General features: G+C 41.7%; 1 protein-coding gene across 2 annotated transcripts in view; it reads left to right on the forward strand.

Moving 5' to 3' along the window:
- The window catches only part of LOC111232464 (diacylglycerol kinase zeta-like), a 76,899-nt gene that overhangs the window by 24,131 nt on the left and 31,358 nt on the right, over window positions 1–21,410 (forward strand). For both annotated transcript variants that reach the window (XM_022760010.1, XM_022760001.1), the window contains exons 7-24: window positions 237–305; window positions 1,323–1,394; window positions 1,507–1,623; window positions 2,057–2,128; window positions 2,795–2,893; window positions 3,029–3,111; window positions 3,253–3,313; window positions 3,486–3,599; window positions 3,699–3,836; window positions 4,073–4,151; window positions 4,255–4,310; window positions 5,819–5,881; window positions 6,250–6,323; window positions 7,234–7,345; window positions 7,541–7,627; window positions 7,715–7,827; window positions 9,515–9,615; window positions 12,805–12,884. In XM_022760010.1, the coding sequence (XP_022615731.1) occupies window positions 237–305; window positions 1,323–1,394; window positions 1,507–1,623; window positions 2,057–2,128; window positions 2,795–2,893; window positions 3,029–3,111; window positions 3,253–3,313; window positions 3,486–3,599; window positions 3,699–3,836; window positions 4,073–4,151; window positions 4,255–4,310; window positions 5,819–5,881; window positions 6,250–6,323; window positions 7,234–7,345; window positions 7,541–7,627; window positions 7,715–7,827; window positions 9,515–9,615; window positions 12,805–12,884 (1,590 nt within the window). The remainder of the gene's footprint in view (window positions 1–236; window positions 306–1,322; window positions 1,395–1,506; window positions 1,624–2,056; window positions 2,129–2,794; window positions 2,894–3,028; window positions 3,112–3,252; window positions 3,314–3,485; window positions 3,600–3,698; window positions 3,837–4,072; window positions 4,152–4,254; window positions 4,311–5,818; window positions 5,882–6,249; window positions 6,324–7,233; window positions 7,346–7,540; window positions 7,628–7,714; window positions 7,828–9,514; window positions 9,616–12,804; window positions 12,885–21,410) is intronic.

Consider the following 21,410-nt stretch of genomic DNA (forward strand, 5'->3'; position numbering starts at 1 on the left):
TTGTCTACTTCTTCTTCTCTCTCCTCCCCCTTAGTCTCCTTCTTCTTCTTCTCCTATTTCGTCTCCTTCTTCTTCCTTCTTCTTCTTCTCCTTCTCCTACTTTGTCCCCTTCTTCTTCTTCTTCTCCTCCTAACTATCAGTTTGTCTCATAGTTCTCATGTTGTTCATATCCAGATATGGTCATGGGTTCAATGATATAAAACTCACCTGTTGTGTTGTGTATTGTCTATGTTCAGCCCGTTGTGGTGCGTCATCACTGGGTTCATCGCAGACGACAAGAGGGCAAATGTAAACAGTGTGGGAAGGTGAGTGGAGATTCTGAATCTTTTTTATAACAAAGTCATTTTCTAAGAGTCAATTTAATTGTTTTGTTATACATTGAGTTGTTTTAAAGGGGACCTATTATGCTTTTCTGAGTTTTCCCTTACTGTACATGTTATATAGGTTTTTGTGCATGTAAATGGTCTCCAGAGTCAGAAGGATCAAAGTTTACACCAAAGGAACTCTGTCAGGGTAAAAACCCAAATTTTCTCCTTTGTATGAAATGCCTTGTTGGGGGTCCAGACAATACTTCCTGGTCCTATTGATTTACCACGACCTGATCACTTAAACATTTGTCAGTATTGACATGCTGTACCTCGTTAGCTCTGATAAATTATCCATAATTTAACCGCCAAGTTCATTTTTCAGTAGCTATGCACACTAAAGTTTAATTAATTCAGATTTACCACCATGTAAACAAGCAGGAGGTGAAGCGGTGGAGACTCCCTACCTGTCCACTATCTGTCTGTTCCTCCATTATTTTTTTTCCTTTAGTCCGGAAGTGTCCACACATAAAAGTTATGAATATTGTCATCCGAAGTCTTTGCAGACTGTCCAGTGTTTTGATTTGCAGCACTCTCCATATTTCTGCCTCTTCCTCCCTCCGCTGCCTGACAGTGGGTATGCTTGTTTTCTGCTCAACTTGTGAAGGTGGATCGGTTCTGTCATCTTCTGGTTCAGGATCGGACCCTTGCTCAAAACGATAAGGCAGAACCGAAGCTGCCACAACTGTTTGTTTGACAGCGTTTCAGAGGGTGAATAGAGTACAGTATAAAATGTACAGAAGAAGAAAAATAATGTCTTTTCAGAACATTAAAGCATGTAAATCTATTTTAGTCGAAACCAAGAATTAAATGATTAACACTACAAATGGCCATAATAGTTCCTCTTTAACATTAGTACAGTACAGTTTTTACCCTTTAACCTGAACCAGTGATGTAATTGAATTCTTCAGTAGCAGTGAAGTGGATTAAAACCTTTATCCTCATCTCTCTGTGCAGGGCTTCCAGCAGAAGTTTGCCTTCCACAGTAAAGAGATCGTAGCCATCAGCTGCTCCTGGTGCAAACAGGCTGTGAGTTTGATATTGATACACACTGGGAAAAGACAACCAGTCCACTGAAGATGCACTACCAGAAGACAGTGCATCAGTGCTTTAAGCTGCTGTATTTCTTGTATTCCTTCAGTACCACAACAAGGTTTCCTGCTTCATGCTGCAGCAGATTGAGGAGCCTTGTCCAATTGGAGCTCACGCTGCCCTCATAGTCCCACCCACATGGATCGTCCGGGTCCGACGCCATCAGGTAACACTGTTGTCAGTCACTCTTAACCTGGATCAGAGACTGGACTCACTGCGTGTTTTACATGTAGGAACCTGTGAACCTTCACAGCAGTCCTGTCAATCAGTTTCATTGTTAATGTTGTTACATACAATGTACATGTTTCAGAAATAAAACAAGAATAACATTTACATCTGTTGAGATTTAAAGGCAAATATTTTTCTTTACATTGTTTTCATTTCACTGATTTACAGTTTTTGTCCTCAAGGTGACAGACTGAGCTGAGGTGGTGACTCTGCTGCTACGTCTCCTACATGGAAATGTGTTGATGATAATAGTGAATATGGATGTTGATATGAATGTCTCATACATTTGTTTGAAGAAAGGGAAACATTATTATTACATCATCATGAAATCACAATGCAGCCTGTCTCTGTGTGTGTTGTGTCTCTGACAGTCTTCTATGAAGTCCAGTAAGAAGAAGAAGAGGACGTCATTCAAGAGGAAGAGCAGTAAGAAAGGAGCAGAGGTCAGTCTTGCACTGTAATCTGTCTGTCTGTGACAGCTGTGGTCACATGGTACAGGTTCACATGGACAGATGTGCAATACTCTCCTGACAGTGATCTGCTTTGTCTGTTTCTTTATCACCTTCATTCATACCTCACATCAGTTTTAATGCAGTCACAGATCAATGGGAATAATGTATTGTATTCACGTGGCAGCACAGATGGATTTTATCTGTTATGTGTTTTTATGATAGAACAGGTCACATCTACACATTGCCACAGCAGTGTAGTTGTGTTAATCATTTGTCAGACTGATGAGGCTGTTGTCACTCTACAGTTGTCTACAGTTGAGGAGAGAGGAGTGATGCTCTGCTGTGTAGGAAGTCAGCAAACAGAAAAAACACATACCACCGCCTTTTAAAGTTCTTGTTGGTTCACATGAATCCATGTTTCTACTTCTTCTGCTCATAGTCACTGAGGCTGATGTCACTGTTCAACAGCTGATGCCCCGGTCCCATGTCAGGGAACTCCAGTCCTCCAGTCCCAGTCAGAGGACTGGAGTCCCAAATCAGGGGACTGGAGTCCCAGGTTAGAGGACTGGAAACCCAGGTCAAGGGACTCCAGTCCTCCAGTCCCAGGGTAGGTGGTCTGGATGGACAATAGACTGAGATCTTCTTCTTCTCATACAGGAAGGACGGCAGTGGAAGCCGTTTATAATCCGACCCATCCCCTCACCACTGATGAAACCGCTGCTGGTGTTCGTCAACCCCAAGAGCGGAGGAAACCAGGTAACAACTAGTCAACTAGTCACAAGCAGCTTGTCAGCCAGTTCAGCTAAACAGTCAGTGAACCAGTCCCAGTGTAGTAGATTCTGGGTTTGTTCAGTCTCTAGTCCTCCAGTGTCCTGTTTGTCTCCCTGACAGGGGACCAAGATCCTGCAGTCCTTCATGTGGTATCTGAACCCAAGACAGGTGTTTGACCTGAGCCGGGGAGGACCAAAGGAGGGGTAAGTCTCTCTCACACACACACACACACACACACACACACACACACACACACACACACACACCCACACACACACACACACACACACACACATACCAGTAAACATGTCTGAACTGACTATTAACCAGTGTATATCTTCCAGCCTGGAGCTGTATCGCAAAGTCCACAACCTGAGGATCCTGGCCTGTGGAGGAGACGGCACTGTGAGGACTAACACACACACACACACACACACACACACACACACACACACACACTAATAGACAGCTCCAATGAAAGAGAGGGATGTGATGTTGTCTGATTCAGCTGAGTTCCTGTTTGAGACAGACCTGATGGAGGACTCAGTCTTCACTCTGTGTGTGTCTGTTGTTCCAGGTGGGCTGGATCCTGTCTTGTCTTGATGAGCAGGCGTTAAACCCTCAGCCTCCTGTTGCCGTGTTACCACTTGGGACAGGAAATGACCTTGCCAGGACCCTCAACTGGGGCGGGGTGGGTACAGAAACTGACCAATACAACCCACACATACCTGAAGTCAGTTACCTGCAGTTGTAATCTGATTGAAGGCATTGTGTGATATAACTGTTACAGGGTTACACAGACGAACCTCTTTCGAAGATCCTGTCCCACGTGGAGGATGGAGCTGTCGTCCAGCTGGACAGGTGGAATCTACAGGTTGAACCAAACCACAGTGCAGGGGCTGAACTAGATGAACAACAGACTGATAAGGTCAGTGAACATACACATGTTTACATCATATCCTCTTCATCTTTAACCCTTCAAAATGAGAGTGGAGGTTGCTCCATAGATAAAAACATGTTATGACCAGTGACGTAATGAAGCTGCAGTAACACAAACCAACCACCAGTCACCAGCAAAGCACAGGTTTTTAAAACAAGATGAGATGTCACTGCTCACTGTGTCTGTGCGTGTGTGTGTGTGTGTATGTTTGTGTGTGCTCTCAGCTTCCTCTAGATGTTTTCAATAATTACTTCAGTCTTGGATTCGATGCCCACGTGACTCTAGAGTTCCATGAATCAAGAGGTAAATTCACATCAATAATCAATAGAAAACAGATGTTTTTGATGGGTGAAGACTGTATGAACATTATATAAACTGTTGACTTCACTGTCTGTGTGTATTTCAGAGGCCAACCCAGAGAAGTTCAACAGTCGCTTCAGGAATAAGATGTTCTATGCTGGAGTGAGTGCACCTCCATGTTAAAGTGTTTTATTATTAACATTATTCAGTTATAAATGTCTTCACTCAATCTACAGTTTCCTCCAGATGATGTTGAAGAGTTGGTTAATGTTGGATGAATGAAGGCAGCTTTTGCCTTTAGTAGTCCTGGCCTGTGAATGTCCTCTGGGTGGTAAACATCACCTGAGTCATCTGAGAAAGACCCGATGAAGCTAAAATGTTGAATGACAGGACAGGTTCAAATCAAGCATCAACCTCCAGACTGAAAAATGAAGCCAACGCTGAAGAACCTAAACATGCAGTTCCTCTAATGACCACTAGAGTCTGGCTCCACCAGTGAGTAAATCCCCATAGACAATGTGAAAATGTCCAACTTACAAAAAACAAAAAATGGTTTTGGTCCCTATAGCTAATTTCCTCCTTCATGATAACTGTACCAGGGGGGGTGAATGTTTATATAACTCACCTGTTTACATATTATTAAGGCTTAAAGTTATGTATAATGGCTTCTTTCAGTGCCAAGTGAGTGTTGTCACAGGTGTGTCTCCTCAGGTGATTGAGTCAGTGAACTGAGTTCTCTGTGTTTGTGGTTCTTCATGTAAATATCAGACAGATAACTTGACTTGTTAACTGATTAACAGAACACGAGGAAGACTGAGCTCCTGTTTTTACAGGTTACAGGTTAGCAGTTATCAATGTCTGCACTAATTATACCTGGGCTGTTAACATAGCTTGTTACCTGGCTAGCCAACAGCTGAATTAGGCTTGGGTTAGCTTTCTAGCTAGACACCTCAGCTGTGCTAATGATGTTAACAGGTTCATATTGTTATAAACTGAAATGGACTGAAGTCTCAGCTCCACTTGCCGCACCTCTTTGTCCATATTTGGATTAACCGGGAGTTAGGAGGAGTCGCACACTGCCAAGATGGTCACGACGGAGCAGCTTTAAAACTGGGTGGCATCATGGGGGCTACGTTCATCTTTATTTACAGTCTACAGTATGATTGAAATGACTGCTGTACAAACAACTTCTCACCACAGTACATGAGAGTTAATGTATGCAGTGAATTCAAACGTTAGTCAGTGTTGGGTGATGGAGGTGAACAGCTGTAATGTCTTCATTTACACAGGGTTATTAGTTGCTCTTGGCTTTGTATGAGTTTATTATTTAACATATTAATATTAACATATTAAAAAACTATGTAAGAAGTGTGAAGATCTTCAGTCTCAGTGTCACTGAAATTTTCTCAGTTGTTCTTTCTAGTATAAGTCTGAAGAACACCAGCTGCTTTACAGTATATCACTACTATCTGATGTTCAGATCTCTGTGTGGTAAACACTGTTGTACAGAAACATGGTGACAGATACACAACCCACTGATGACTGTAGAGGTGGAGACTGTAGACAGAGAACTGTCTACATCCAACTGTGGCACCTGTTAGAGAGTCCTGCTCACCTGTCTCTCTCTCTCTCTCTCTCTCTCTGTCTCTCTCTCTCTCTCTCTCATACAGACAGCATTCTCAGACTTCCTGATGGGAAGCTCCAAAGACCTGTCGAAGCACATCAAGGTGGTGGTGAGTAGCTGTCAATCAAACTGTCATTTATGTAAAAACACTGAGTCACTCCCTCACTCTGTTTCTGTCTCTCTGTCTCTGTGTCTCTACCTCCCTGTTGAGCAGTGACCCCCACACTCGCTCCTCTCTGTCCATCCTGTTTCTTTGTGTTGCTCACTGAGTCAGTGTTAGTTCAGGATCTGTCTCTGCTTGTGTCTCTGACAGTGGAGATGTACCAATTTTGGTTTAATTTGTCCACGTCCCATTACATAAGAGTTCTTCAGCAGAATTCATTGCGGAGGGCTTCTATTGGGAGTTTATCCCATGTTTTATTTATTTATATTTCTGTCTCTCTCATTGTCTCTGTCCCTCTCTCTGTCTGTCTCCAGTGTGATGGGACTGATTTAACGTCAAAGGTTCAGGACTTGAAGCTGCAGTGTCTGGTCTTCCTCAACATCCCCAGGTAAATCTACCTTCTACCATGTCAATGTTAACACTAACACACTAAAGTACAGTGTGTCACTGGTTGTTCTCTTCCTCCAGGGGAACAAGGGTCTAAATTAAACTCTGCTGTAGTAGAACCTGAAGTTATGTTCTGTTAACTGGGGAACCATCCAACAACACTATGAGGATGAGGGCCTGACTTTTCCTGTCACTTTGGTCAATGTTAAAACAGCTGGACCCAGTTTAGAGTGGAAGAGTTAGTGAGTGAACAGGAGAACCTAAATGTGATCATAGTTCTGTAGTGAAAAAAACAAAATAAAACCAATAAAACTCAGAGCAAATCTTCCAAATCTTTAAAGACAGATGATCTTTAATATTATGCTATTATGAATATAAAAGTCAAAGGTCATAACTTACGGTTCTGATGATGTGTGTGTGTCTGTTGCGTACTTCGGGTACCGAAAGTGATGATGATTTGTTGTGTGTTTGTTGTGTACTTTGGTGCTGACAGTGATGGTTATGTGTTGTATGTTTGTTGTGTAATTCAGGTACTGACAGTGATGATGATGGGTTGTGTGTTTGTTGTGTAATTCAGGTACTGACAGTGATGTTGTGTGTCTGTTGTGTACTTCAGGTACCTACAGTGATGATGATGTGTTTTGTGTCTGTTGTGTACTTCGGTACTAACAATGATGTTGATGTGTTGTGTGTCTGGTGTGTAATTCAGGTAATGACAGTTGTGTTGTGTGTCTGTTGTGTTCAGGTAGTTGCAGTGATGTTGTGTATATTTTTCTGTACTTCAGGTACTAACAGGGATGATGATGTGTTGTCTGTGTGTTGTGTACTTCAGGTACTGAAAGTGATTTTGTGTGTCTGTTGTGTTCAGGTACTGACAGTTGTAATGTGTTTTGTCTCTGTGTTGTGTTCAGATATTGTGCAGGAACCACACCTTGGGGAAACCCCAGTGAACATCATGACTTTGAGCCTCAGCGTCATGATGATGGATACATCGAGGTCATTGGATTTACTATGACTTCTCTGGTACGCAGCTCTTACTGTGACCTGGTAACCATGGTAACCATGGTAACCATGGTAACTAGGGTAGGGAGGGGTCCTTAATGGTCCTTAAAAACCAATAACCTGTAACACACAGTGTGTGTGTGTGTGTGTGTGTGTGTGTGTGTGTGTGTGTGTGTGTGTGTGTGTGTGTGTGTGTGTGTGTGTGTGTGTGTGTAGGCCACTCTCCAGGTTGGAGGTCATGGTGAGAGGCTGAACCAGTGCAGAGAAGTCACTCTGACCACCACAAAACCTCTCCCAGTCCAGGTAAACTTTCACTGATGATGAATAAGTATAACATATTGATTGATTGATTGATTGATTGATTGATTGGTGGACTTGTATCTCTGTCAGGTGGATGGTGAACCATGCAGACTGGCTCCCTCTGTGATCCACATCAGCCTCAGAAACCAGGCCAACATGATCCAGAAAACCAAACGACGGACTTCACTACCACACCTCAATGAGTGAGTCAAACACACCTGGTTCTGGTCCTGGTCTAGTCCTGTTCGTTAATACTGGTCTGAACCTGTCTTAATCATGGTCTGCTCCTGGTCTGTTCCTGTTTGTTAATCCTGGTCTGATCCTGTCTGTTAATCCTGGTCTGGTCCTGGTCTGGTCCTGTCTGATAATACTGGTCTGGACCTGTCTTAATCCTGGTCTGGTCCTGTCTGTTAATCTGGTCTGGTCCCCGTCTGGTCCTGTCTGTTAATCATGGTCTGCTCCTGGTCTGGTCCTGTTTGTCAATCCTGGTCTGGACTTGTCTTAATCCTGGTCTGGTCCTGTCTGTTAATACTGGTCTGGACCTGTTGTAATCCTGGTCTGGATGTGTCTTAATCCTGGCCTGCTCCTGTCGGTTAATCCTGGTCTAGACCTGTCTATTTTAGGGCTGTCACTTTTTATTTGAAATTCGAATATTCGTTTGAGTGTGGGGTGAAAAGTTTATATTCGAGCTGTAAGGACCTGTTTGAAATGTAGGCTGCAGTTTCTATAAGCGCATCAGACCATCAGCAGGTAATCTTGTTAATAAAAAGAGAGCTTAACTTGATCTGGATCATGTTGATAGACTTGTGTTTCCGGCAAATAAAATTAGATATTAGGTTGGGCCGTTTGGCTTGGCTATCGGTTCCATGTTTGACATTGCTACAATTTTAGCTCAAAGGTGTCGGAGCGCCCTCCTGTTTTCTGTCCTACTCTGTGTTCTATGTTACTGTAGCACTTTGACTATGAGTTTCACTGAATGAAAAGTGGGGCACATTTTTGTAAAATGTTTTATTGAGAGCAAGGTAGAAGTGACAGGCATAAAGAAAACGATGAGTTAATACAGCTGTTAAAAATTTAACATTTTATTGCTGGAAGAATGGTAATAAAGTAACAAAAATAATGACATGTTTTGGTGTAGTGGGCGTGAGTACGGAGGGGAAGGTAGTGCATTCGAATTAATTCGTACCAATTGGGGGTAATTTCAAATTCGTTCGATATAGATTTTTTGAAAAAGTGACAGCCCTAGTCAGTTAATCCTTTTAACACTTGTCTGCTCCTGCCTGTTAATACTGGTCTGGTCCTGACTGTTAATCCTGGTCTGGTTCTGTCTGTTAATACTGTTCTTGACCTGTCTGTTAATACTGGTCTGGACGTGTCTTAATCCTGGTCTGGACGTGTCTTAATCCTGGTCTGGACGTGTCTTAATCCTGGTCTGGTCCTGTCTGTTAATACTGGTCTGGTCCTGGTCTGATCCTGTCTGTTAATACTGGTCTGGTCCTGACTGTTAATACTGGTCTGGTCCTGACTGTTAATACTGGTCTGGACCCATCTATTAATACTAGTCTTGTCCTTTTTGTTAATACTGGTCTGGTCCTGACTCTTAATACTAGTCTGATCCTTTTTGTTAATACTGGTTTGATCCTGTCTTAATACTGGTCTGGTCCTTTCTCTTAATACTGGTCTGGTCCTTTCTGTCAATACTGGTCTGGTCCTGTCTTAATACTGGTCTGGTCATTTCTGTTAATACTGGTCTGGTCCTTTCTGTTAATACTGGTCTGGTCCTGTCTGTTAGTACTGCTGTGGTCCTGTCTTAATACTGGTCTGGTCCTGTATGTTCATACTGGTCTGGTTCTGTCTGTTAATACTGGTTTGGTGTGTTCTGTATCTCAGTCAGCAGCCAGTACCAGAGAGACTCAGGATCAGAGTGAGCAGAATCAGTATGACGGACTACGAGGCTCTGCATTATGACAAGGACAAACTACGGCAAGCATGTAAGGAACCAAACACACACACACACACACACACACACACACACACACACACACACACACACACAAAGAGCTTCTCTGAGTGTAAACAAACAAAAACATTTTATTAGGTTTGTTCATCATGACAGACAGCTGTTTGTAAACCAGGAAGTGAGTGGACTAGTAATCACAGTTTAAATGTTTTAATTCATAACAAGGAAATGAGGAGAATGATGAAGAGTGAAAGCAACACAACAGTGTAGAGCTGGTGATTTATAGTGAAAGTGGATCAGCTGATCAGTGCGTGGAGCTTTCATGCTCAGTCTTCATCAGGTCTTCACTCCTCTTTTGTTGTGGATGTGTTAGAACACACTTCCTGTTAGCTGCTGTCTGTCAGTGTGAGGTAAAGGTTTCTACAACAGAAATGAACAGGTTGCGAAGCTGCAGGTGGATGCAGCTGAGTGGCAGCAGCATCTTCATCTTCATCTTCATCACCGTCTTCATCCTGAAGTGGGAATAAACCTGTTCTGTGATTAGTAGGTGGAGCAGCAGCATGAAGGTCAACAAGATTATTTTCAACACACACACACACGCATGCACACACACACACACACACACACACACACACACACACACACACACACACACACACACACACACACACACACACACACACAGCTGCGGATCTCTGCCTCATTAGCAACAGTCAGTAAGTTTACAGTTTGACCTCATGGTGGTGCTGTTCCCTTTCACAGTAAAAGCAGGTTTTATGTTACTGTAAACTCCTTGTGTTGGTCTAAATGTAGACATATTTCTCTTTGTTCTATCATCATTTATATAAACTGAGACTTTAGATGTGTATGTATGTATGGATATATATTTAATCCATATCAATAATTCATAATCACATGTTTGTAATCCAGAAGAGTTTTTCTAAATGATCTTCATCTTCGTCTACCTCGTCCTTTGTTCTCTCTCTTTGAAGTTTGACTTGTTTCCTCGTTATGCAAATCAATCACTGCTCTCAACTTGTGGATGCGTCACACTCAGGGAGATGGTAAAAATATGTCTGACACCCCGAGGCGCAGCGGTTACATCATCTCAACGCCGTTTCTCCGTGTGAGCCGCTGTGTTCCAACATGGAGGAAGACAAACGCTGTTTCATATGTACAGGAGTTATATCATATATATCATCTGAAAGAGTATTGACAGTTCACTGCTCAGATAACAGGTGATTAGTCCATCAACCATAAAGAGATCCACAGTCATTATCTCTGATGATGAAGCAGCTTCTTCAGATAAGTCAGCTGATATATCATCGATATGAAAACAGTGAAGTGAAGATGAATTTAGGAATTAGGAACACCTGCTGCAGTCTGATACAACATATATAATATAATAAATCCTCATCATGAAGGTTTAATGTTCAAGTTTTATTCAAACTGATCAAGTTACAGAATGTAGACTGTGTAACGTTACCCAATGAGGTGTTTATATGATTATACAGACATCACATTATTATCAAAATATTGCACAAAAAACATAATCACAATTCAACGGTACCTCTAACAAGACAAGACAAATTTATTTGTATTGCACATTATCATACGCTGAGGTAATTCAATGTGCATAAAAGAGGAATAAGAAATAAAGATAAAAAGCATCACGTGAAAACAGTATAAAAAGTAAAGATAAACTTAAACAACATAAACATGCTTCTATCCCGTCTGGTCTTTTACCACTTCTTTAATTCTGTCAGTATCTTATCCTGACTTCTCCTCCTGTAGAAACACTCCTGTATCTCCATATGGTATAAAATCAATAAATGAGTTCTAGATTTCCTCGTCTGCATCCAGTTTGTTTTTCAAGGTAAATGTTATTCACTTAATGGACATACATTGAGACATATTCTTGATCCAAGCACCAACTATAGGTTTAACAGTTTTACTGGTTTCGCCTTTAATATACCAGAATCAAGACATTTGTGTGCTTTGGTTCTCAAAGGGAGATTTATTGGATACAAGTGTAATAATGATACTATTACTACTACTAATAATAATGATAATGATATCATAAACTTTATTTATAGAGCTGTTTTTATTGAGATGTAGTTCAAAGTGCTTTACAATTAAAATGAAATAATAAAACAAGGGCAAATAGAACAACAATGACATTAGACAATATAAAGACAGTGGATGAATAAATATGTAAATGATAATAAAAACAGAAACCAGAAAGAATAGTAACATGTGAGAGTATAAATTAAAAGCCTAATTAAATAAATAGGTTTTCAGCTGTCATACACACAGCCCAAATCTCTCCAAATCTTATTGTCTGAGAATCTAGGAGCAGAGAATAATTGTCATATTAACACTCTTTCATCTGTTGCTGCTTCACTAACACATCAACTATAATATCATATTCAAAGATCACATTATGTGTACAGTGTCTTTGGAAATATTTCATTGTTCCTCATGTTGTCTTGTCTTTACAAACACACCTGTACATGACATCACCAGACACAACAGCCAATAAGCTGCCACATGAAACAGGAGCAGTTAAAACAGGAGCATGCTCAGACACACTCTTTGAAGTGATGTGTTGATGGTATGAAAATGGTCCTGGTTCATAACCCCCACCAGTGAACACACTCTTCTCTTATACTTGAATAATTCAGATAAATCAAGGATAAATCAGGTATTTAGATAAATCAGAGGTGTTTAGATAGATAAAATGTGTATGTGGGTTCAGGAGCTGCTCCTCCAGCACTAGGAGCCATGTGATGTTCAGTCAGCAGTATTGTGTTGGTGCAGTGGGCGTCCGGCCTGCATCTCCTCAGGGAGCAGACTCACTGATGATGAGCCACTGGGTCAGGATCAGTTTATCAGATAACAGACACCAGCATCCACCCGGCTCTGTATTCTGGCTCTGGGGTCTGGCTCTGGACTCGTGGACTGATGTAGCTCAGTGGATCATACACACACAGAGCAGTCTGTCCTTCACACAGAGGAAATACTGAACCATCATTTACAGCATCATCCTCAAAGTGATGCAGCTGTAGCCAGATGTTCAGCTGGTGTTGTTTCTCCATCAGTTCATTGTTAGATGAGCAGAACCAGGACCAGCAGGACTCTCAGGTCCTGAGGTCTGGATCTGAACAGTGTGAATGTGATAGTGCTGCAGGATAATTGTCCTGTTTCTCTGTGTCTGCAGCCATTCCTCTGGGTCTGATTGTGGTTCCTGGTGACAGTGACTTAGAGACCTGCAGAGAACACATCCAGCGTCTGCAGGAGGTGAGTGGGAGGAGGAGAGGCCGGGGAAAGGGGGGGTGAAGGAGGGAGGAGGGAAAAGGTCATGGTTCTGTGTCACTGTAAGAGAAGAAGAAAAAGAGACAGAGCAGAAAACACTTTTTCCAAATTTGGAACAAAGCTAATTAAAGAGTGTGTGTGTGTGTGTGTGTGTGTGTGTGTGTGTGGACTCTCTTCTGCTCCGTCCTCCAGGACTTCTGCTCTGTCCGTCTCTCCCTGCAGGTTGGTAGTTAGATGTTTGTGCTCTTTGTTTGGCTCTGAGGCACCAGGGAAACTAACCGCGCCATAAACACACGGTTCATATTACAGTTGACACAGTGTCACAGACAGAGAAGACAGTTGAATGTAAACATGAGTCAGAGGAAGAAAATGTAGTGAAAGTGTAATCTCTCACAGATCACATCTTCACTTCTTTACCTGATCTTCTTCACTTATTAAATAGATGTAGTTAAGACACTAAGGTCTCCTATTGTACTGAAGCTTCAGTGATGTCCCTCACCAACATCTACCTGATCAGTAAATGTAGATGATGATGTTGTTCAACTAAAAACACAACAACAACAAACCCAGTTGCCTGGTCACTGTATGTACAAATACCTAAAACCTAAAACTCTTAAAAGAAAAACTAAATGGTCCAAAAACATCTGTCTCATCAGTCCAAACATTAATTCAATAGGTAAGACACACAATTAGAAAATATGGGTAAATAAAATAATAGCACAGTAGAGGAACCAGTTGTGAAGACCCCAGTCTTTCAGTTTAAACATGTTTAAGTAAAATCTATTGTTTTTAAAAAAAGACTGTGGACTCCTTCACACCACACTACATCTCTACAGTTAAGCTTATGTCTCTCACCCTTTATAAGAATCTTTTTTCTGGTCTTGTGTGTGAGAGAAGGTTAACTACAGTAAGGTCACAGATTCATTTACCTTTCTACAACTTTCTACATCATACAAGATTTGTGACAGATGTTACTTTCAGTGAGCTTCAAAGATGGTCAGTGGGAGCATTTACTGTGACCATGATGTTGCATGTATGGCTCTCTGTAGAATCTGTAGTTTCTCAAGATAACTAGGAAAAGTATTACACCATATAATATGTATGTGCTTTATCCTGTATTGAAGAAACTGTAGAATACAACTTTCAACAAACTAGAAAATGATGAAAAAACACCTGGTAGAAAAACACACCTTTGTTGAATGCAATATAATGTAACAACATGAAATAATATGAACAAGGAAGTTTTACATTAACCTCACAACAACAAATAAATCACATTTGTAAAGACTGATGTCTGTGCAGCCGTCTCACTGCACATGACTGTCAACTGACCTCAGACAGTTAGAACACATGCAGAGCAGTGGATCGATCTCAAACTGACAGCCTTCTCTTCAGAAGATGTAGAAAGTTGACAGTCTTCATCATCATCACCAGTGAGAGAGGAACACACAGTATAAAATGTGGTCAGTACTGTAACCTTTTGAGACATGGATTCTTCAAAACTCCCAGCTATTGTCTTGTAGTTGAACCGCCTGGACCAATCAGCTTCCTCTGAGGGAGGGGCTATTGGCAGGTAGGGGTATGTTTTAGGTGTGAGCTCAGTGTAGAAGCTGCTATAGCGTTTTTCTTCACTGACAGGGGAGCATGAAAACATTCACCACCTCTTCACCAAGAGTCTGATTCACCAACAGAAAAAACATAGGAGGGATTCAGATTCTGATCGGTTGAAGTTAGACTGTGATATACAGATGGTTTGTCCAATCACCTGCAGGGTGAAAGCTCTGAGCTTTTCCAGTCTCCATGAAGCCTTCACGGATGGTTAATACACACAGATACACAAATAAAACCGGGTTATAATGATCAGGTAAAAGAGACATCCTGACCGTCAGTGATCATTAACACAGTAACAGGTGAAGAACAGGAAGTGACTGATTTATTGGTCAATTGTTAAAACTAGAGTTTCTTCAGACATCAGCAGATTATAACACCTGTAAAATACAGTGTTATTGTTTATTTTCAAAATAAACATCTGAGTGATATTAAATGAAGATAAAACACTTACCGAAGTCCAGTCTAAATTCATAAATTAAACCTGTCTAGGGCTCTGTGATCTCCGTCCTCCTCAGTGGCAGCTGTGGTCTGGCTGAAGTTCACTGACTCCACTATAAGTTTTAATATGTGTCTGCAGTAGGAACTCTTCTCTCACAGTGTCATTAATCTGCAGCTGTCCAGCAGCTGGAGCAGCTGGAGCAGTGTTGAGCAGGAGGAAAGACCATTAGACCTTTGTGTCAGATCCTATGGGCATTGCAGTTCTATTCATTCTGGTTCTTTGACGTCGAACAGCTCTTTAATGGGGAGCCATGGTTAGAAGTCATTACTTAAACAGATGAATGAAACCAGTAATGTTATGGATCACATTTCTGAACAGGGCTATATTCAGCTTCTGTCCAGTTTGTCTCTTGTTCAGCTCCAGACTGAGGAGATGAATCCATGTGTTTGGTTATTAATGTGAGGCCAAACACATCCTCAGCAGGAGCAGCAGAGACTGGCTCTAATTAAAACAGATCTGTGGTGTCTGAGCTTTCCTCTTCTGTGTTAAAGTCTCACACACCAACTGTGAAGAATTACATTTCTTTATGTGTGGGAATAATATGATGATGCTGTTCTGTCTGTAGAGGAAATAACCTCAGCTCCTGTATTTACCTTAGCACCTGCAGCTCTGTTTTTATTCTACTGTAAAGACAAGAACACGCACCTCATGTTCTCACCTTGAAGAGGAAAGGATATAGTAAATAGACCGGACTGGCTTAGACTCAATCTTCCATTGAGTTTCTCCTTCCCTTTGACTCTCTTGTAGTAAATCTTAAAAAGCAGCTGAGCCCTGATACACCAAACATGCTGTGAGGCAGCCATAACTCGGCCTGGTCACTGGACCTGCATTGAGACTCTGAAGAGTCTCTATACAGCAGCTCCCTTTCATGGGGATTGAAGAACTCCTAAAGGGAGCTACAGTTTGTCCTTTTTGCCCGAACAAGGTGATGCTGCCCAGGTTTGGGAGGTCCCAGTCTGGTCCCCTCCTCAGATGGGTGAAGAACATATTCTTACCAGTGTCCGTCATCCACCTCAGCTTTCAGAGAGGTTAATGATGAAATCTTTACCTGCTGCAGAGTCAACAGCCACATGTGAAAACAAGGAACCATGATGCTCAGAGAACTGGACTTAATTCTCATCAGAGTTGAACTTTAAGGCCTAGCATGGCTGCAGATTCACTGTTCACTGTACCATCCAAATAAAGGTCTGTGACTGACTGAGAGGAGAATGAATCTCCAAACACATTGGATTCACTCAAACTAGCTTCACATGAACAGAAACACTAGCACACATGATGAATCTGAGAGTGTTAGGAAACAAACACATAGATTAGTTTCCCTCATGTGTCTCAGTGTTGCAGCACGATGCACGTACTGTTGTGTTTGAGTGTTTGCATGTGTGTGTGTCGCTAAGTGTATTGATTGTGTGCTTACACCAGTGTGTGTGTGTGCAGCAGAGTTAACTGTGCTGTGAGCTGCTGCTGAAGGTGTGATGAGTTCAGGTGACTGTTCAGAGCTGATGGGTCTGAAGAAGTTAGGCTTTAATGTTCCTTTATTTAATTACAGGGTTAATCAGGTGATTTATTTGACACCTGACAGACGACTCAGCTCTGATGTTTGAAGTTCACAGTTTTGTCTCAGTCTTCAGGGACACAAAAACCTATTTATAAATGATCAGATAAATTGAAACTCAAAGAGCTTGTTGCTTTAGAAACTTGACTCTTCACTTTTAAATGAAGTCACCATCCAGGCGTTCTGCTCTTTTGATTCATAATTGATTAGACTTAGTAAAATAATATACTGAGTCATGAGAACAAGTAAGACTGTTTGATTTTCATTTGATTTCATATATTTCACAGTAATTAGTCCCTGAGATGTGGAGTATGAGCTCTGTAAAGGTCATCATGATTCTGTGTTCTTTTCTGCAGTGTACACTAAACTCGTGGTTATAACATGATGAGTTGAGGCCTAGTTAGCGTTAGCTTTACGTGCTGTTGACTGTGGCTCTTCACACCATCTCACACAGACACAGCAGAAACTGTTATGTTATTACTAAATGTATTAAATATGTAATTTAATACACTATAATAAACTTTTTTAATTACAAAAGCATCAAAGACTTGTATGTAAATAATGTACTTAACATTAACTTAAGTACAACTATGAAATTATTTAGTGAAGACACTGTCTCTGTGTTATTAACAGTGTAGATCAGAGTGTATGTGGAAAGCATGTGACTCAGCCAGCTTCCTCAAATGACTAACAGGAAATGAGCTTTGCAAACTAGGAAGTTCTTAACCATGACAAACACTTATTAAAAATAAAAGTCTATATTGATGATTATGCTTTAACTGTTAAACTAGGCTGGCGAGAAAGGACAGGAGGACCGGAGTAGAATAAAGGATCAAGCTGCATCTGGGGTTCAGAATGGGTGGAGGGAACGACAGCAGCATGAGCCTGGACTGATGGTGGGGTGAGGGGAGCTAAGACCAGGTCCAGGGTAGAGACAGGGACCGGATCTGAGCAGACAGAACTACAACCATCAGTCAGGGTGGTGGTGTCAGAGCTGGGTCCTGACTAGTGGGTTGTGTGTCTGTGTTTGTGTGACTCTGATTTCTGTTATTGTGGGTCAGATTGTGGGTGTTACCTAGCTCACAGAGAACCAGTTCAGCCGTGGTGACTGTGCTGGTCCTTAGTTAAAGTCCAGAGTTGTAGAAAAAAACAGTTAAAGATTTGAGAGTGGAGTCAGTGTGGGCAGTGAGGATCAAACTGTCAGCTCCACTCCCACGCGGTCTCTGCTGGGACCTGGAGACACAGCTGAAAACCTTACTCACAGGGTATTTACAGCACAGGGAGGAAGAGGAGGAGGAAGACATGGACACCTGGTTCTGTACGACATGATTAGAGGTCTCTTTATAACTCGTCAATGGAAATCAAAGATGACCTTTGAGAAGTTAACAAGTAAAGAGAAAACCAGCTGCTCACTGGTCTGTCAGTCTCAAGGATCATTTCTCTCGTCTTGGTGGTCTGGGGATTTTGCTCCTGGATGCCGTACTCTCATACTGGTCTGTGTCTGAGCTGTGTTCATTGAGTCCTGAAGTCCTCTCTTTTGCTGATGTTCATTTAAAACCACATGACCAACTACACTTACCTCAGGTCTCTTATAAATCCATATGATTCACTGCTTTTCTTGTAGAGGATCAGATCACAGTAACAATGAATATAGTGTCATATAACACAAAGTACAGGTTTAGTTCATTGTGAGTCTGTAACAACTCTGGTAAGGCTTGGACTCAGGTGCAGAGAAAATACACAGGAAACTGAGTGAGGTTCCAAATAAAAATCACTGTCTTTACTAATGTTCAGCAAAACACAAACAAGGTATCTAAAAGGGCTAACAAAAACAGACAGGAAAAAGGCAAAGTCTCTGAGTTCAAAAAGAAACAGGCAAAGTTCAAAAATCGCTGAGAACACACACAGTAAATCCAAGAAGGTCAGGTCACAGGGAAACAAAGACAATCTGGCAAAGGCATGAGGAGCTGGTGGGTAAGTATATAGACAGGGATGGTACTAGGGTAATCAGGGGCAGGTGAGTGAGTGGCCGCAGGTGTGGTTGATGGAAGCTGGGAAAATACAGGAAACTGAAATGACACAAGAGGTTAACACTACAAAATAAAACAGAAAACATGACGAAAATCCAGAATGTTACAGGGTCTGACACTTAAACACAAACATCTGGATTTCTATGTTAGTGTCTGAACCTGCCACCATCATGGTCTGGTCTGGTCTGGTTTAGGAATCTAAAACTACCTGGTTAAGGTTAGCTCTCCATCCTGGTTAAAGATCAGCGTCATGATCAGATGAGGCCACTGTTGACTTTAGTCTCTGGTGTTGAGTCACATGATTTGTGGTCCCAGTTTTCTACTTTGTTAAGGGGGCAGTTCTGATCAAAGTAAAGTAGAAGTTTGTTTTAACTTTGTTTCACAGATTCAAACTGTTGATCAGTTTCTTTATTGTTATTCTGATGCTGATCTGAAAAGGATAGAATCTAGAGTTCAAACTGGGGAAAGCACAACAATTGTCAGTACATTGAATGTGAATGGTGTATTATCATGATGATGATGATGATGATGATGTGTATCAGCACAGCCCTGCTGGGTGTGGTCACATGTACAACAGAGCTTGTTTAAAACCTAAAGCCACAGATCAGAGTGAAACAGCTGTTCTGTTTGAGTTGGTCTTTAGAGACTGACGTGTCAGTGTTTTCCCTCCTCAGTCTGTGAGGAGATGTTTCCTGTTCTCATTAACCTGGGTAGGAGAACCTGTCTTTGATATATCAGAGATAATCCATTACTGAAGCATAGATACAGTGCATGAGAGAGTAGTTGTCTTTAATCCAGCAGCGTGTTGTGTAACAGATGTAATCCATTACTGAAGTGTAGATACAGTACAATGAATGAGAGAGGAGCTGTTGAACAAATGAGATGACCCACATCCTCCATCACTTCATCACCAACTCTATCAGCGTTATTTTAACACAGCTACTCTACTCATGAACATCAGTTACATCACTAACACTTTGAAGAAGTTGTCAGACTTTGTGTTGCATAGCAACAGAATGATGTAACAATAGTTTCTGTGTTTGTTCTGCTCACTGGTTCAGATCATTTCTGATGATGAGACCATATAAGGTAAACTGTTTATTATAGTTTATTCAGAGCTGTGTGTTTTTGCTGTTAAACATTAAGACTCTGAAACTTTTACCGTTACTGCTGTCACAGCCTGTGCACCTGTTCACCTTGGTGGACACGTCTATGAGAACATACCTGAGTGCTGGCTGCTCCTGTCAGGTGTAAAAAGCAGTAAGGTGACCTGCTGTTGATACTGTATGTTTCTATGTAGCTGCTGCCATGTGTGAGGGAGCTTGTTGTGATTGGCTGAACATATCCTCTAGGTGAAAATAGTAACTATAGTAACTAGCTATAGTATAGTGTAATGTGTAGACATTTTAATATGAGTGTAGTAGGAACCTCTGCAGCTTTATATCACCTTTCTTTTCTCCACCACAGTCCTCACCTGCACTTTTTAAAACTGTGTAAACTGTAAAACTATCTGAGGAAACAGTGATCGTATGTCCTCCATTAAAATGAGGTCAACTGCTCCTCCGGGCTGATGCTCCTGTTTGATGAATGACACACGAGGAAGAAGAACGAGGGAGAGGCAAGAGGAGGAAGGCTCTGAGTCTCCTGAATCTGCAGCAGAGAGGAAAGTTTGTGTGTAGGAGACAAACAGGAGTGAATGGAGAAGAGACAGGAGAAGAAAGAAGGTGAAGAAGAAAAGATTCAGTCAGAAGAGTTCAGCTTTTGATTCAGTGTTTGTAGCTGCTGTAAAAGCCTGAGGTGTTTTACTGAACTGCAGACCACTGTGAAGTCGACAGCATAGATAGATAAATACAGACAGAGCAGGAGAGGTGTTTACTGCAGCCAGCCTCTCTGTCACTATCTGCATTAAAGAAAAATCACTTCACTTCCTCTGGCTTCTTTTCCTCTTGTCACATCTATGAGACTGTGACTTTCTACATTCAGTTACTTCTCTGCAGAGCTGACCTGAAACACAGAGCATCCAGGAAGTCTTTAGACCCTTCAAAGAGTCTTCAGACCCTTCATAAAGTCTTCATACCCTTCAGAGAGTCTTCATAACCTTCAGAGTGTCTTCGGACCCTTGAGAGTGTCTTCAGACCCTTCATAAAGTCTTCATACCCTTCATAAAGTCTTCAGACCCTTCAAAGAGTCTCCAGACCCTTTATAAAATCGTCATACCCTTCATAAAGTCTAAAAAACCCTTCATGAAGTCTCTATACCCTTAAGAGAGTTTTCAGACCCTTCCTAGAGTTTCCAGACCCTTCACAAAGTCGTCAGATCCTTCAGAGAGTCTTTAGACTTCTTCATAAAGTCTTCAGACCCTTCAGAGAGTCTTCAGACCCTTCACTGTTTTCAGTTTACACTCAGTACTCCATGATGGGAAAGACAAGGAGGATTTAAGACACAAATACAGATTTATTAAAAAGTATTCAGACACTTCAGACCAGTCTTCTTCAGTCTTACGTCTCAACCTTTGCATACCTGGATTTGTGAATTTTCTTCGTTCTGCTCTGCAGATCGTCTCAGACTCTGTCAGGTTGATGTGGACTTTCAGAGGACAGATATTTTCAGGTAACTCTGGACCAGGTTTCCCCTGAGTCTGGACCAGACTCCCTGTCCCCCCACAGCCTGTTGATGCTGCCATTATGTTTCACTGTTGGGATGGTGTTGTTCAGGTGATGAGTGGTGCCTGGTTTCCTCAAGACATGATTCTTAGAACTGAGTCCAAACAGTTCACTCCTGGTCTCATCAGACCAGAGAATCTGGTTTCTCACAGTCTC

Source organism: Seriola dumerili, unplaced genomic scaffold (assembly GCF_002260705.1).
Source record: "Seriola dumerili isolate Sdu_G_001 unplaced genomic scaffold, Sdu_1.0 BDQW01000018.1, whole genome shotgun sequence".
Taxonomy (NCBI): Eukaryota; Metazoa; Chordata; class Actinopteri; order Carangiformes; family Carangidae; genus Seriola; species Seriola dumerili.